Source organism: Sturnira hondurensis, unplaced genomic scaffold (assembly GCF_014824575.4).
Source record: "Sturnira hondurensis isolate 20B ecotype Veracruz unplaced genomic scaffold, ASM1482457v3 Scaffold0006805, whole genome shotgun sequence".
Classification (NCBI taxonomy): Eukaryota; Metazoa; Chordata; class Mammalia; order Chiroptera; family Phyllostomidae; genus Sturnira; species Sturnira hondurensis.
The window spans coordinates 2,482,104-2,498,817 of record NW_028079436.1 but is presented as its reverse complement, the minus strand read 5'-3'; the positions used below and the strand labels follow the sequence as shown (position 1 = coordinate 2,498,817).

The window sequence follows — 16,714 nt, the reverse complement described above, 5'->3', positions numbered from 1 at the left end:
CCTTTTAAAGATGCATCAAAATTAAAAACAAAAACCAATTTGGTAGATCTTCAACAGTTCTCTCTTTTCATATACTAAACAAACATGCTCAAATATATGAAAATTATGTTTTTCAAATAATACAAATGTTATATATATTCAAAATATAAAAGCCTTTTCTATTTCTAGTATTTGAAATTCTTTCATCCTTATAAAAGAGCTACACTATTAAGAAAGAACTGTAAATCCCTGTTATACCGTTAACATTTTTAAAACTTACAAAACCAAAGAAACCATTTACCTATATTTCCAAGTAGTCCATTAATAACTGTGTTACTATCAGCCTTTAATGTACTGCTGTCCTGATTGATGAATTCAAGACTGTCTTGAAGCCTAAAAGGGAGAAGAAAAAATAAATTCCAAATTCATTTTATGCTCTTAGGGCCATTCTTTACACACCCAATGAAATTTTAAGTGCATAATAGCATTTTTAAATTCCCCTAATAGCACTATAAACTAACTAATAATTTAAATCAGTCTGAAGGCTAACTCCAGCCTGCTGCTGGTTTTGTGCATAACGTTTTATCAGGACACAGCCATGCCCATCCATTTATGCACTGTATATGACTGTTTTAATGCTACAACTGCAGAGCTGAGAAACTACAATATACTGTCTCTAGCCCACAAAAACCAAAAATATATACTATCTGAACTTTTACAAAAAAAAAATTACTGATCTCAATTTAAATTACAAACCTTCCCCTCAAATTTTGGCCCTGAAAATATTTTCTAAACTTCTGGCAGAAAAAAAAAAGGAGTGATAAAAAATAATCAACCAAATATCCAAAAAGTATCACATTACAAATGACCTGTATTACTTTTGTTAACAAATTATTCAAAGAAAAATAAAATCATACTTTATGCATTTAATCCAAAGTATCTTTTCCTTGAGATTTTAAGACATACCAATTAAAACTTAGAAAAGATAAAGAAACTGAGAGAGTCAGAGCTAAATGTCAGTCATTCCAATGAAGAATACCTAATTTTTACTTTAGTATTGAGCTCTTAAAAAATTAGTACATTTGGCACCCATATTTTTAAGTGTCCATTATAGTATAAAAACCATTACTCCCTTTCCTTTCTAAAAGTTAAGAAAGAGCCACAGGTATTAGAACGTCAGCTAATAAAACCCCTCAAAGGTCTTTTTAAAACACTGACAATAAATAGAAGCACTTGAGAATTTTCCTACTTCAGATTTCTATCTCTTGCTACTTTTGACTTTCAATGCCCCCATAGTTTCTGATTTGGAACCTGCAGAATCCCTCCCTGGGGTCCACTACCACCTCAACCTAGCCCCAGTCCTTCACTTACTAGGTTCTGACATGTAGCCCATTATCCTGACAATGGGCCTGATCTCATTTCAGCTTCCCTACTGTAATCTTGGCAATAACAGTTTGTAATATTCCTGTGCTCCACTATATGGCTGACCTAGGCTACTCCTAATTGCAGGATTAATTCTGCAGGCAATGTAAAAGTTGAAGAGCACAACCTACAGTTGCTTACTCAGCATGGCACTGCAAAACGGAAAAATCAGCATGTCAACTTAACATGGAAATGCATTCACAATTTTACTTCCAGTTACAGCTTCTTGCAAATTAGAGAAAGAGAAACTACATTTCTTTTTCTTCAACTAAACTCAAATGAGGAAGCAACCTGGCCTTCATACACAGAATGGCTGGATGGATAAGAAAAAAAAACAAAAATCAAGACCCAACAATATGCTGTCTGCAAGAGATTCACTTTAGCTTTAAGGACACATGTAGGCTAAAAATGATGGGGTAGAAAAACATATTCCATGCAAATGGAAACCCAAAGAGAGAAGGGGTAGCTATATTTATATCAGACAAAACAGGCCTTAAGCCAAAAACAGTTAACAAAAGACAAAGACAGTCATGTAAGAATGGGTTCAATCCACCACAAAGATATAGCAATCAAAAATATATACCCAACATCAGAGTACCTAAACAAATTAAGCAAATACTATTACATCCGAAGGAAGAAATACACAACAATGCAATAGTAGAGGATTTTAATATCTTACTATCAACAACAGACAGATCATCCAGACAGAAAACCAACAAAGAAATGTAGGACTTGAACCATGCTTTAAACCAGATGTTACTAATAGATAAACAGAATACTCCATCCACCAGAGCAGAAAACATATTCTTCTCCAGCAGACATGAAACATTCTCCAGGACAGATCACATGATAATTCACAAAACAAGTCTTAGCAAATTTAAGAAGACTGAAATCACACCAACTAACTTTTCTGACCACAATGATGTGAAAACTAGAAATCAGTAACAGTAGAAACACTGGAAAATTCACAAACATGTGGAGATTAAAAAACATGCTCCTAAACAACCAACGTGTCAAGAAAGGAACCAAAAGCGCTATCAAGAAGTATCTTGAAACAAAGAATATGGAAGCACAGCATAGCAAAACATACAGGGTGATGCAAAAGCAGTTTTAAGAGGAAAGTTCACAGCAAAAAAATGCCAATATTAAAAAACAACTCAAGGAACTAGAAAGAGAACAAACTAAGTCTAAAGTTTTCAAAAGTACAGAAATATAGCAAGTACTCACTTAACATTGGTAAGTTCTGCAACTTTAAGCAAAATGATGTATAACGAAACCAATTTTACTACCATCTGATTGATATAAATGAGTAAGGTTCCTACAACATCTCATCAATGTTATAATAAAACATTGAACAAAAAAATGATGTTATTTGAAGATCTGTTAACAAAAATCAAAGGGGGAATAAATAAAATAGAGACCAGAAAAATAACAGAAAAGATCAATAAAACTAAGAGCTGGATTTCTGAAGATATACAGCAAGTTGGCAAATCTTTAGACTAACTCAGAAAAACAGATAGAGATACCAAATAAAATCAGAAATGACAGAGAAGACATTATAACTGATCTCACAGAAATAAAAAGGATCATGAAAGACTACTATGAACAATTATATGCCAACAAACTGGTAACCCAGAAGAAACAAATTAAATACTAGAAATATGAAATATATAATCACTAAGACTAGATCATGAAGAAATCGAAAACTCTCAACAGACCAATAATGAGGAGGGAGATAACTTGGTAATCACAAACCTTCCAACACAGAAAAAAAAGTACAGATTCAGATGGTTTCAGTGATAAATTCTATCAAACATTTGAAGAAGAATTAATGTCAATCCTCAAACTCTTCCAAAAACTGAAGAGGAGGAAATACTCCCAAACTCACAAGGCCAGAATTACCCTGACACCAAAGCCAGGTAAGGACACTACAAAGTAAAGACTAATATCCCTGATGAATATACATGCAAAAATTCTAAATATATTAGCAAACTGACTTCAACAGTACATTAAAGGAGCATTCAATATTATCAAGTGAAATTTATGCCTGGGATGCAAGAATGGCTCAACAAATGCAAAGCAATATATAGGACACACTACATTAACTGAATGAAAGATAAAAATCATATGATCGACACAATCGGCTACAGAAAAAGCACTTGACAAAATACAACATATTTTCATGGGAAAAAAAACCCCTCAACAAAGAGAGTATAGAAGGAGCAAATTTCAATGTGATGAAGGCCATTTGCAACAAACCCAAAGACAACATCATACTCAATGGTAAAAAGTTGAAAGCTTTTCCACTAAGATCATGAACAAGGCAAGGATGCCTACTCTCACTACTCTTATGCAATAGAATACTGGAAGTACTAGCCAGAACAATCAGGTAAGAAAAAAAAAAAAGGCAACCAAAGAGGAAAAGAAAATAAAGCAGTCTGTATGAAGATGATATGACCTTATATATAGAAAATCCTAAAGATTCAACCAAAAAACTGCTAGAATAAGCAAATTCAGTCAAGTTGCAAGACATAAAATCAGTGTACAGAACATAGTTGTGTTTCTAACACACTAAAAACAAGATATCCAAAAAAAATTTTTTTAAACTTTATCAAAACAACCAAATTCCTAGAAATTTAACCAAGAGGTAAAAGACCACTACACTGAAAACTAGAAGCCTTTTATGAAAGAAATTGAAGAAGACACACATAAAGCCCCAGATATCACACTTCCTCATTTCAGACTAGACCACAAAGCTACAGTAATCAAAACAGTATGATACTGGCATAAAAAATAGACCCACAGAACAATGGAATGGATTCAAGAGCCTAAAAAAACCTCCCACATATACAGGGTGGGGCAAAAGTAGGTTTACAGTTGTGAGTATGTGAAAGAGGTTATTCTTGAATTACTTATTATTGTATTACTTTCCATATAAGCAACTGTAAACCTACCTTTGCCTTACCCTGTATGGTCAACTAATATTTGATTAGGGAGTCAAGAATACTCAGTGAGGAAAGGAGAGTTTGGACAACCATATGCTGAAGAATGAAACTGAAACCCTATCTTATATCACTAAAAAAAAAAATAAACTTGAAATAGATAAAAGTTTTAAACATTATATCCCAAACTGTAAAACTCCTAGAGGAAACCATAGAGAAAAACCTCCTTGACACAGGTCTCGGCAGCAATTTCTTAGATATGACAAAAAAGCATAAGCAACAAAAGCAAACATAAAGAAGTGGGACTACATCAAACAAAAAAAGCTTCTGTACAGCAAAAGCAGCAGTCAGCCAAATGAAAAAGCAACCTATGAAATGGAAAAAATATTTGCAAACTATGTATCTGACAAAGGACTAATACCCAAAATATATAAAGAACTCACAGGCATCAACAGAAAAAAACCCAATTCCAAAATAGTTCCTCTGAATATTCAGGGAAACTGAATAGACAGTTTTCCAAAGACATACAAAAGGCCAACAAGTACATGCAAAAACGTCCAAAAATCACTCATCATCAGGAAAATGCAAATCAAACTACAATAAGATATCAATTCACATCTGTTAGTCTGGCATCATCAAAATGACAAGAGATGCTAAGTGTCAAGCATGTGGAGAAAAGGGAACTCTTATGCACTGCTGGTTGGAATGTAAATTGATACAACCACTATAGAAATGGTAGGAAGGTTCCTCAAAAAATTAAAATTGGAACTAGCATGATACAGCAATACCACTCTGGGTATATAGCAAAAATAAATGAAAACAGGATACCAAATAGATACCTGCAACTCCCAAGTTCACTGCAACATTATTTTCTAATTGAATTTGTTGAGGTGACATTGGCTAATAACATCATATAATTTTCAGGTGTGCAATTCTGTAATACATCATCTGTGTACTGTGTGCTCACCACCCAAGTTCTAGTCTCCTTCCATCACTGTGTTTGATCCCCTTTATCCTCTTCATATTTCCCGTACTCCCTCTTTCTCTCCCGCAACCACCATACTATTGTATGCATCTGAGATTTTGCTTGTTGCTTTCTGTTTTATATCCCACATGTGGATAAAATCATATGGTTTTTGTCCTTTCCATTTGACTTATGTCACTTAGTATGATACTCTCAAAATCCATCCATGTTGTCACAAATGACAACATTTCATAATTTTTTATGGCTAAGTAGTGTTCCATTGTGTATGCACAGGGTACAGCAAAAGTAGGTTTACAGTTGTGAGTACACAAAACATAGTGTATTCTTGCATTATTTATTGTATTATTTTCCATATGAACAACTATAAACCTACTTTTGCCCCACCGTTTATGTACCACATCTTCTTTATCCAGTCATCTACTGAAGGACACTTATGTTGTTTCCATGTTTAAGCCATTGTGAATAATGCTCATGGTAGCATTACTGACAACAGCCTAAACACAGATGACACCATGGATGGATCTTGAGAGTATCATACTAAGTGAAATAAATCAAATGGAAACCTAAGTATCTGTGAACAACTAAGTAGATAAAAAGGATGTCATTCATACACACACAAATATAATACAGCCATGAGAAAGAAGGAGATCTTGTCATTTGTGACAACTTAAATGAACCTTGAGGGTATTATGCTAAGTAAAATAAGTCGGATAAAGAAAGACAACTACTTTATGATATATCACTTATAAGTGGAATCCAGAAGAATGAAACTCAGAGAAACAAGAAAGCAGAGTGATGGTTACCAGGGGCGCGGGATGTGGGAAAAAGGATGCTAATGATCACAGGGTGCAAACTTCAGTTATCAGATTAAAAAATTCTGGGAAACTAATATATAGCATGCAGATTACAGCTAGTAATATTGTGCTGTATACTTAGAAGTTCTTACAATAGTAAATTTTAAATGTCCTCACAACAAAAAAATAAATGGCAAGTATGTGATAGGAGGAAAGTGTTGGTGCTATGATGGCAACTATTTTGCAACATGTAAATGTATCAAATCAACATGCTGTACACCTTAAATTTACACAATATTTATGTCCATTGTTACTGCTCAATAAAGCTGGGATGGTTCTTATTTCCATAAACTTTCAAATTTAAGGGATGGGGAAAAAATCCGAATTTAAGTTCCAATCCCGAGAGGAGCCTGTTAGTTTTCATATTTTGCACATCTTAAATAATTCATTTCTCCCTGCTTCCATAACCACTTACGTATTGAGACTCCCGCAGATGCTGCTGCCAGTCCGTGCAGTAAAAACTTTGCTAAGCATAAGCTGTGGAGGGGAACTATGAAAAAAAGGAGAAAGATGGAGAGAGATCAAAACTAAAACATAAGAACTTGTTCAATTTACTATGAATAGAATTCACAGAGATTTCACAACAGTCCTAACAGCCAAGAAGCAGCCTTAAACCCACAAAACATCATAAATTACGCAATGTGACATGCTCAATCTGAGTGAAGACTACATGAAATTATCTTATCTTCAAAAATATTCACTATTCTGAAAGAATTTATTAGGAAAAAAATCAGAAAATTCCTTACCGGATTTGATGAATTTTTAAGGTGGACCCTTTGTAGCTCATTGCTACTGAACCAAACATCATCTCCCCAAGCATATTGGCATCAGAAGAGCACCGAGAATCCTAAGCAATAACCATAACATTAATAAGACTATAAACTTAAAACCTTATGACTATTTCAAAGATTGATTTATTGAAAATTCCTTCACTGTAGTTATCATACATCTTGGTTTTTAAAAGTGATTCTACACTGTTCTGTAGCTCGATTTTCTTCATTTCACGATATCTTACAGATATAACCATATTGTTGTACATGGATTTAAGAGCTGCACAACATTTTACCATATGAAAATACCAGTTTATCAAGCCAGCTTCTTTTATGAATGAGTACTTAGGTAATTTCCAGGTTTTTGTTATTACAAATAATGTGCAAATGACCATTATTAACCACACTTATGCATACACAATGTTTCTCCAGGACAGACAACAAGAAATAGAATTCAAGGAATTTATAGAATAATTCCTACCACTCCTACTGTGTAAAATAGAAGTAATTTGTATATATCTTATATTTTTAAAACAGACTTATTTGAAACATTTGTGTCTTATTTTCAAAGAACTGATCAAAGGGGGGGTGCAGGGAGGTAGAAGGGGGTAAATGGTGATGGAGAGAGACTTGACTTAGGGTAGTAAATAGGCAATACAATATACACATGATGTACTATAGAACTGTATACCTGACACCTACACTTTAACCAATGTCACCCCAATAAATTCAATAAAATGCTAAAAAAAAAAAAAAAGGAAAACCAAAACAAACTGATCAAAAAGTTATTCCTTTCTACTACTCTGTCTTCGTAGGAGTCAGAAAAAGGTTAAAATTAAACTCATCTATTTGGTTACTATTTAGATACTGTGGTAAATATCACTAATTATCTACCAAATACCTTATTCCTTACATTTTGAAGTCCTATTTGTTTCAGGGCAGTGGTGTGCCCAACTGAGAAAAACCACATTACAGAGCCACCTTTATAAACAGGAGATTTGGGGTTGGTTTCTATATTCAAAGGGTTAAACTAATGACTGAAGTAGCAGCTTTCAGTACTATCCACTTGTATGCATTCAACACAGGCCTGGTCAATGAAATATAAATCGAAGTCACTGAAGATGAAGATGCCATATTAGGACCACAAGGCAACGATTACACAGTAATTCTGTCTAGGTGGAAACATAAGGGAGCCTTGGTTATCTTGAAACCAATATATCACACCTACATGGTCTACCTCCATACTTCTTGTGAGGAAAATAATCCCTAATTTGATTATATCACTATTTTAGAGGGTGTCCCAAAACAATTCTTACCTGATACAAAACTCAAACAATTGTTAAGGAATATGACATTAATAACTAAGACAGCAAGTGATGATTACTAGCAAATTTCACTTAAACCATCTCAGTAAGGAAAATCAAGAATTTGAAGTTTTTAAAAAATACGTAACAAATTCTTCTGATGGTAACAATAAAGTGATAAGGACCCCCATTTTATAATTGGAGACCAAGGAATACCGTATTTTGTCATGTATAATATGCACCCACATTTTTGGCCCAAACTTTCAGAAAAAAATCTTTTGTTTTAACATTTTAATTTAATATGTTGAATTATTCATAGTTTAATAGTTTAATTCATTCACAGTTTCATTTATTTATATTTAGATACATTTTTTGTATTATCAAGGGTATCATTTTGCATATAGATATTATTACTGCTTTCTACAGTTATACTTTTAATGCATAAACATAAATAAAAGAATTAAAAACATTTATATAGATACAGAATCAGTACTACACATGTATAATGCACATCCTTGTTTTTCCTAAAAAATTTGGGCAAAAAAAGGACACATTATACATAGCAAAATACAGTACATCTGCACACTAGTTTTCTTTTATAATGTGACTTGTCTGCTTATTTACTATCTTCATTTAAAAAATCTATATATTGATATTTATGTCACCTTTCTTTACAAATACACCCTCAAATAACAATCCATTTCATTATACATACTATTTTTAGTTTCTTATATATACCAATTTATGTAGTATTCCTTTTCTTCCTCAGTGCTGTAGTTTTAATCTTGTTTCAATAAAAACACAAAGCTAATTGTTAAAAAGATTTTATTTATCTATTTTCAGAGGGAGGGAGAAGGGGAAGGAGAAAGGGAGAGAGAGAGAAAGACATTAATCAGTTGCCTCTGGAAGGCCCCAACATGGGGATTTAACCAGCACCCAGGCATGTGCCCTGACCAGGAAGCAAACTGGCAACCTTTTAGTTTGCAGGACGATACCCAACCACTGAGCCACTCTAATCAGGACACAAAGCTAATTTCTTAAAGGAAAAATCACTTCTGATATACCTAGGTTAAGATAAAATTTCTATTTCAAAGCACAAAGGTTTGGAAACTTGGAACAACATTTTAGAAACAGCAGAACTATTTTTTTTAAATAACCAAGTAGTTTCATTTTTTTAAAAAAAGATCAATGCCACTCTTAGTGTCAACCTAAATTACTTCTACTAATGACAGAAATGAGAGCCTTGCCCTGGCTGGTGTGGCTCAGTGGGTTGAGTACTAGCCTGCAAAACGAAAGGTTCCTAGTTCGATTCCTGGTCAGAGCACATGCCTGGGTTACAGGGCAGGTCCCTGGTTGGGACATGCAAGAGGCAACCAACTGATGATTCTCTCATACAAGGATGTTTCTCTCCCTCTCTCTTCCCATCCTATAAAAATAAATAAAATATTTCTAAAAATAAATAAATGAGAGCCTTCTTTTTGCAAGCTCATTTTTGCTATCATGTGTCTGACTCCATTCAAATTTGACTAAGGTTATTATTTCTCATATAAAGTAAGAATTTAAATATTAAGGCATTTATAAATTTTTTAAATAGAAAAATTCACACAACAAAAAGACAATAAAAATGAATTAATGTTTCCCTGGCCTGTGTGGCTCAGTGGGTTGGAGCATCAAACCACAGACAAGAGAGTCACAGGTCTGATTCCTGGTTAGGGTGCTGGTTCCATCCCTGGTCACGGCATGTATGAGAAGGCAACCAATCGATATTTCTCTCTCACATGTCTGTCTGTCTGTCTGTCTGTCTCTCCCCCCTCTTCCTTGCCCACTCCCTCTTTCTAAAAGCAATGAAAAACTATCCTCAGGTGAGGATAAAAATATTTTATTGTATAAAAAATAAAAGCAAATAAATTACTGGTTACAATTTTATGACACCATACAGTTTGCTATTAGAGGTACACTTGGCCTGATCTAATACATACCAAATAGTTATCATGAATGCCACTGGCATGTCATATATTTTAATGGGATATAATCTATTACATAATAAAGGTCATAATTAAGAAAGTTTTATTATCTTTAATCCTTTATTTTTTTAAAGGCCCTTATTTGAAAAGTCAATTCTTTGCAAGTACTCATTACTAAAAGCTAATCTATAATAATCTGTGTAAATCAAAGATAATTAATGTTCTAGTTACCTGAAATCACATTTTATCAAGTGTAGTGAAGTATATGGTACAATAATTAAATGCCTTCTTGATCAAAAAGCAGATTTCCAGGACCACACTGAACTTATCAGAATGTATGGGTGCATGACCTGGGAATTAGTCTTAAAAAAGACCATCTCTAGGGATTCTGATGCAAAGGAGATTACAACCCCTCACTGCTTCGTGGCACCTAAAATCTGAATCCATTTGCTAATATTCAGTTTTTAGAAATAATATTAGAAAGAAAGACAAGTTTGCACAGTTGGCCAAATTAGAAAATGTCCAAACTGGCATATATATATGATGATGTATGTATGTATGCATCAGCACTATTAGGAAGGTGAAGAAGGAATAGAGGAGGGCAGGAGGAACTATGCAATACCTCCTAGTATCTGGATTTTAGTAATTTCAAAGTTATTACTGTCCTACTGATTTGGTATAAGGGCCAATTTCCATCCAAACACAATTATCTAATTACAAATGCTTATCTTCATATTTCAATCATTAACAAGTATTTATGTAAAATAAGAAATTATTCCAGGCGCCGAAAAAAGCTGAAGTGGTAAATAAAAGGTGGGGAAAATATCCCTGCTACCTATGTTCATATTTCTCTGTACTTCTCCTACCCTAAGATGTATTGAATTGCATAAACTTACTTAATTATCTGCCTCTCCAGCTACAATGTAACCTCCAAGACAGTAAAAACTAGTCTATGTTATATCCCCAGTCACTAGAATAGTGCACAACATACTGCAGATACTGAAAAATATTTATTGATGAATAAATAAATAAATGACATCAGTGTTCTTACCTGGTACTTAGGACACTGTTCTTTTACATCAGAAGACGAAGTAATAGAACTATCTAAAGAAGAAGAACTGTCTCCTCCAGGTTTCAGTTGGCAGCATTTCCCAAAGACTTTAACTTGAGCATCACTACACAGTTTCTGAAATAGAAACATTATCCCCATTCATATTTTAACTGATTTTTCACAATATACAAATTTAATTATAGCATAAAAACCTCTGAAAAATCAATAATAAAATAATTCAAAATACTATAACCTTAAGATAATGACTGTTGGCATTTTACCATACTCTCTCCAATACTGTTTTCTATTCTTCATCTCATAACTATAACACCTGTAAAGACTATATTGTACTTTTTTTACCAACATTATTAAGTCATGGGGATTTTTCTATATTACTTTGGATGTTCATTACTAGCAATTTTACAAATACACTGTAGCACTTTTCAAATTATTTGGTCTCAAAACCCCTGTATGACCTTAAAAATTGTTGAGAACCGCAAAGACCTTTGTGTATGTAAACTGTATCTACCAATGTTTTCCCATATCAGAAATTAAAACAGAAAAATTTAAAAATACTTATTAATTCATTTAAATATAATACCCCCATTACAAGTGAACATAAGCAACATTTTATGGACAATTTCTGGGGAGAGATGCAGAAATGCAAATGAGAGCTTTATATTTTACTGTACAAGGTCTGTCTAGAAAGAGTCCAACCATTGTTAATATTATGAGAATGGTTTACACAACATCAAGGTAACCTGGCAGCCAAGGAAAGCAGATTGGAATGGGCATGCATGAACAATGATGACTTCACTATACTAGTTAGTGGGGGCAGTACGCACCATGGAGTGAGCATGTGTACTGTGTGGCCATTGCATTAAAAATGAATGAGTGGAACAACTGATTCAGAAGGCTGCAGCTATAGGCAACTGGTGATTGGCAGCTTCATTACCACAATGCGCCTGCTCACGCATCTCATGTAGTGCAGAGATTTTTTGGTGAAACATCAAACCATCCAGGCGCCTTAGCTTCCCTACAGTCCAGATTTGGCAGCCTGCAACTTCTGGCTTTTCCCAAAACTAGAATCATCTTTGAAGATGAGATTTCAGACCATTGATGAGATTCAGGAAAATATGAAGGGACAGCTGATGGTGATTGGGAAAAGTGTGTGTGGTCCCAAGGTGCTAACTTTGAAGGGGACAGAGGTGTCACTGTCCTACGTACAATGACTCTTGTATTTTGTAACTTCTTCAATAAATATCTGTTTTTCATAGTGCATGACTGGATACCTTCTGGACAGACCTTGTATGTGCATACATAATAAAATTAAACTTTTGAAATGAAAATGTACTAAACAGTTATATTTTTAATAAGAGCTAACCTTAGGATGAGGAGGTTGTGCAGTCTACTATGGAAGAACACATTTCTATGTGTTTTTCTTTATTCCTCTTGCTCCCTCTCCCTCCCCAACAGATTGAGCTTTCACTGGTCACAACTACCAAAGTTGTGACCCACAAGGTCTGTGATAATCCTGAAAGGATTCCAGTGCTTTATCACTCTTCCATGAAACAAACCTCAGAAAGATTTCAGAAGAAGTAATCTGACTGACATTACAATTTTTGGAAGACCAAAGGCATTGTAAAAGAGAACATCTGGTAACTTCAAATCATCTTTAACATAAGTGTAAAGAGAAGAGTGTGGTAAAATAAAAACAAAGGCTTTAAAATGAAATAGACTGAATTTAAATCCTGGCTCATTGGGGAAGTTACTTGACCTCTCTAAGCCTTATCTCTTTAATGTGGCGAAAAACTCTACCTAACAGGCAGGCTATTTGTAACACTTCAAGAAGTATGGATGCATTTGTGTGTGTCTCTCATTATAAATAAATAAACAAGCAAATAAATAAATAAATAAATAAATAATAGTAAAGTGCCCTGTACAGTCTCTAGAACTAGCATATACTTACTGATATGTAGTTACAAACGTTATTAGAGAAAAGTTAAAGCAGGGGCTAACGTAACTGAATCCCTACTCCCAGGGTCAGGAACTTCACTACATATATTTCATTTAAACACTCCCTAAAAATATTGGTATTTTTAATATTGATATTGTTGGCAACCTCTTAATAACTTTACAACTTATTGGTCACCAACAAAATGCTAGGGCTTTAAATATATTTTCTATAATACTCAGTGTGGTAGATATTACAACTCAATTTTACAGATGAGAAACCTGAAGTCCAGAAAGTTAAGTCACTGCACCAAAGTTACAAGATCTAGTAAGTCTGTAATATATGAAGAATCAAAATCCAGTTGGTCTGAAAGATCTACTACTACAAACAACCCATTTATCTGTTAACAAAAGCATTTGAGTACAGTGTGTACCGCGCAAGCACTTGGGAACAAGGTGAATAAAAAAGACACAGTCCTTTTCCTCATGGAACTAACAACCTAACTGAGAAAAGAGATATTTAACTAATAATTAGAGAAATACATAAATGAGATATATATTTCAAATATGTTTTTAAAAAGTAATAATAATGATGTCAATTCAGTTAACTCATAGGCACTTTCTGGTCAGGTACTATTTATTCTGTTTTACATATATTTTACTCTTTTATTCCTCACAATTCTACAAAGTTGGTCCTATTATTATGCCCATTTTACAAACAAGAGGTCAAAGAGCAATGTTTAAATCAATTATCCAAGAGAGGACTTAACTCAGTCAAGAGAGTTCAAGGAAATTCCCCTTGATTGTTTACGCCACTGACTATCTAAAATAAAAAAGGCATAGGAGTTAAGGTGAAAGAGAAAGACGGGAAGGGCTAGAAAGACATTCTAAGCTGAGGGACCTACATTAAATCCAATCTCTGAAACAAGAAGCAATGTGATAGAGGGAGGAAAGGAACCAACATACATCACATCCAGGATTGAAGCACAAATAGCATGCACAGAGGCATACATACGAGCACATACGTGCATGTACACACACACACACAATCGCCCTTCTCCTATCAACTTCACAGCTAATGTCTTTTCTCTCTCCTATTTTGAAGTTATGACTTTTTTGGAAACCAAACAACTCTAGTGGAAGATGGTCTAGTGAGGGGACAGGGGACTGTCACCAACCCTCAGGTAGACATAGGCCTTCCATGAGCATAACTATAGAGCAAAAAGTGTTTGGTTTTCTCATCTTACTTTATTACTAAAGGAAATGATATAATATTTTTAATCCACATTAACTAACAATACCCTACTTAAGCATAAGTTATAAACATTACTTTATAATCCATGTTCCAGATTCAGTCTCACGACTGAAATTCAAATAAATAACTGGGATTTAATACAATATTTTTCAGTTTATAAAAGTCTTTCACGTAAATTTTCAATTTTTTTCTTCTTCCGTCAACTTTTAAAAAATTTACGTTGTATAAAACTAATGTGTTATATGATTCAAAAGTGAAACAATATAAAAAATTATGCAAAAAGAACTCTAGGTTCCCACCTTCTTCAACTATCTTATTTCCCACCCCACACATTCCCATTAAATATAAACTAAACAAATTATACCTTACTTAACCAGTCAGAATGACACTACAGGTGAAACTACTGTGTCAAGACATAAACACAGATAATTTTGGAATATCTCCAGATTACCTTCCATGGAGGCGGTACTATTTCACTCACTCACTCTAACAATGTTTGGGTTTTCGCCACTTTAAAAGGAAAGAACTCAATGTTTGGGTTTTTGCCACTTTAAAAGGAAAGAACTCAAATCACAGTATAGTGTTTTCAATTCCCTTATTACAACTGAAAGTAACAACTGTATTAAATGTGTAGTGAACCTTTATTATGTGAACTCTCTGCACTTTTACCCAATTTTGTACTAAGTGGTTCTCCTGTCCTGATTTCTAGGAACTCTTTATATAGAAAGATTGCCACTGGTATTATATACTGTAAAAGTGTTTTCCCTGGTATCATTTGTCTTTTAACTTTCCTTATCATGTTGTTTTTCTTTTTGTCTGCTTTTGCTTTATCTTGTTTACCGCACAAGGTTTTTTGTTGTTTTTTTATTGTCAAATATATTTGTCTTTTACTTTATGGCCTCTGGATTTTAAGTAACTTCATGTTTTCATTTGTGATGTTATAGTTTTATTTTACATTTAAATGTTTGATACACTTTAGATATGAATCCAAATTTATCTTTCTTCTCAATGGCTTTCTAATTGTCTCAATACCACTTACTCCTCTTAACCTCAGTGATTTATGATGATGCACATTTGTTGAACACTAAATTTCTCTCTATATTTGGATCTACTTCTGACCCTCTATTTCGGTCCACTAGCGGAACTGTTTATGTGACACACTGTTTTAATTATTTAGACTTTGTACTTTTGAATCTGGTAAGGCTAGCTCATCCTCACTCCCCTTCTTTTTCTGTTTTCCCATCAGTTATTGCAAATGTTTTCCATTTGAACTTTAAAATCAGCTATCAAGTTCCACACAACACCTCCATCAATTAAATAAAGTTGGCATTTTTATTTAAATAAAAATATTTTACAAAGCCTCTTAAAAGAGAAAACTTTATGACAGTGAATATTACTCAAGAAGATACTTTGTCCTTCCATTTGCTCAAGTAAACTTTTACGCACTTAAGACAACTTTTAAAGTTCTAAACACATAGGTTTTGTTAAGATTATGCACAGATATTTTTAAATGGCTATTTTAAATGAAGTCTTGCCTTCCTTCATATCTTTTAATTGCAAGTTATTTGCATCTACTGACTCACTGATTTCTGTGTATTAACTTTTATAGAGATGCCCTTATAGAAGACTATGAAAGCTTGGCTCTCCATTTATAATTCATGATGATATTATTTTCTCAATATTAAGATGGAACTTTTTCTCAATAAAATTTTTGGCAATTTACATGGCCATATTAGCATTTATAATATTTATTCTCTCTTGCAGGTTATTTTAAACTAAGAAAAAGGACGCAAGATGTGATTTCACTATTTATCGTAAGTAGAACATTGCTGTGTACAGACAAGGCAACAACAGCAAATTGCTAGTGCCTAAACTATCTCAGCATTACGTATAAACCCAAAATTTTGTGTAAGAAGTTTAAAATTTATATCACATAGTCATTTTTTGCCTATACAGAACCAACATGATTTGATGTTCCAAAGGAACAGGTACAATAAAAATGAAAATACTTAAAGATCAAATATCTTGTAAGTTGGGGGAAAGAACAGTATTTGAATGTGTTCTGTAGTATTCAAAAGAAACATGAAATCTTCATAGAAGTATTTACAGGATTTTGATAATACACTGCTTAACTGTAATCAAAACTGATCAGGAAGGTGGGGAGGATGGGCTGGGATGGGAGTAGAAGACAGAAAACTGTATTTGAACAATTTAAAAAAATACAAAAAAAAACAC

General features: G+C 33.6%; 1 protein-coding gene across 2 annotated transcripts in view; it reads right to left on the bottom strand.

The window, feature by feature from the left end:
* Positions 1–16,714, bottom strand: part of FNIP1 (folliculin interacting protein 1) — a 121,030-nt gene that overhangs the window by 49,858 nt on the left and 54,458 nt on the right. For both annotated transcript variants that reach the window (XM_037050523.1, XM_037050524.1), the window contains exons 3-6: positions 11,272–11,406; positions 6,929–7,029; positions 6,598–6,672; positions 281–372 (exon numbers count right to left, since the gene is read on the bottom strand). In XM_037050523.1, the coding sequence (XP_036906418.1) occupies positions 281–372; positions 6,598–6,672; positions 6,929–7,029; positions 11,272–11,406 (403 nt within the window). The remainder of the gene's footprint in view (positions 1–280; positions 373–6,597; positions 6,673–6,928; positions 7,030–11,271; positions 11,407–16,714) is intronic.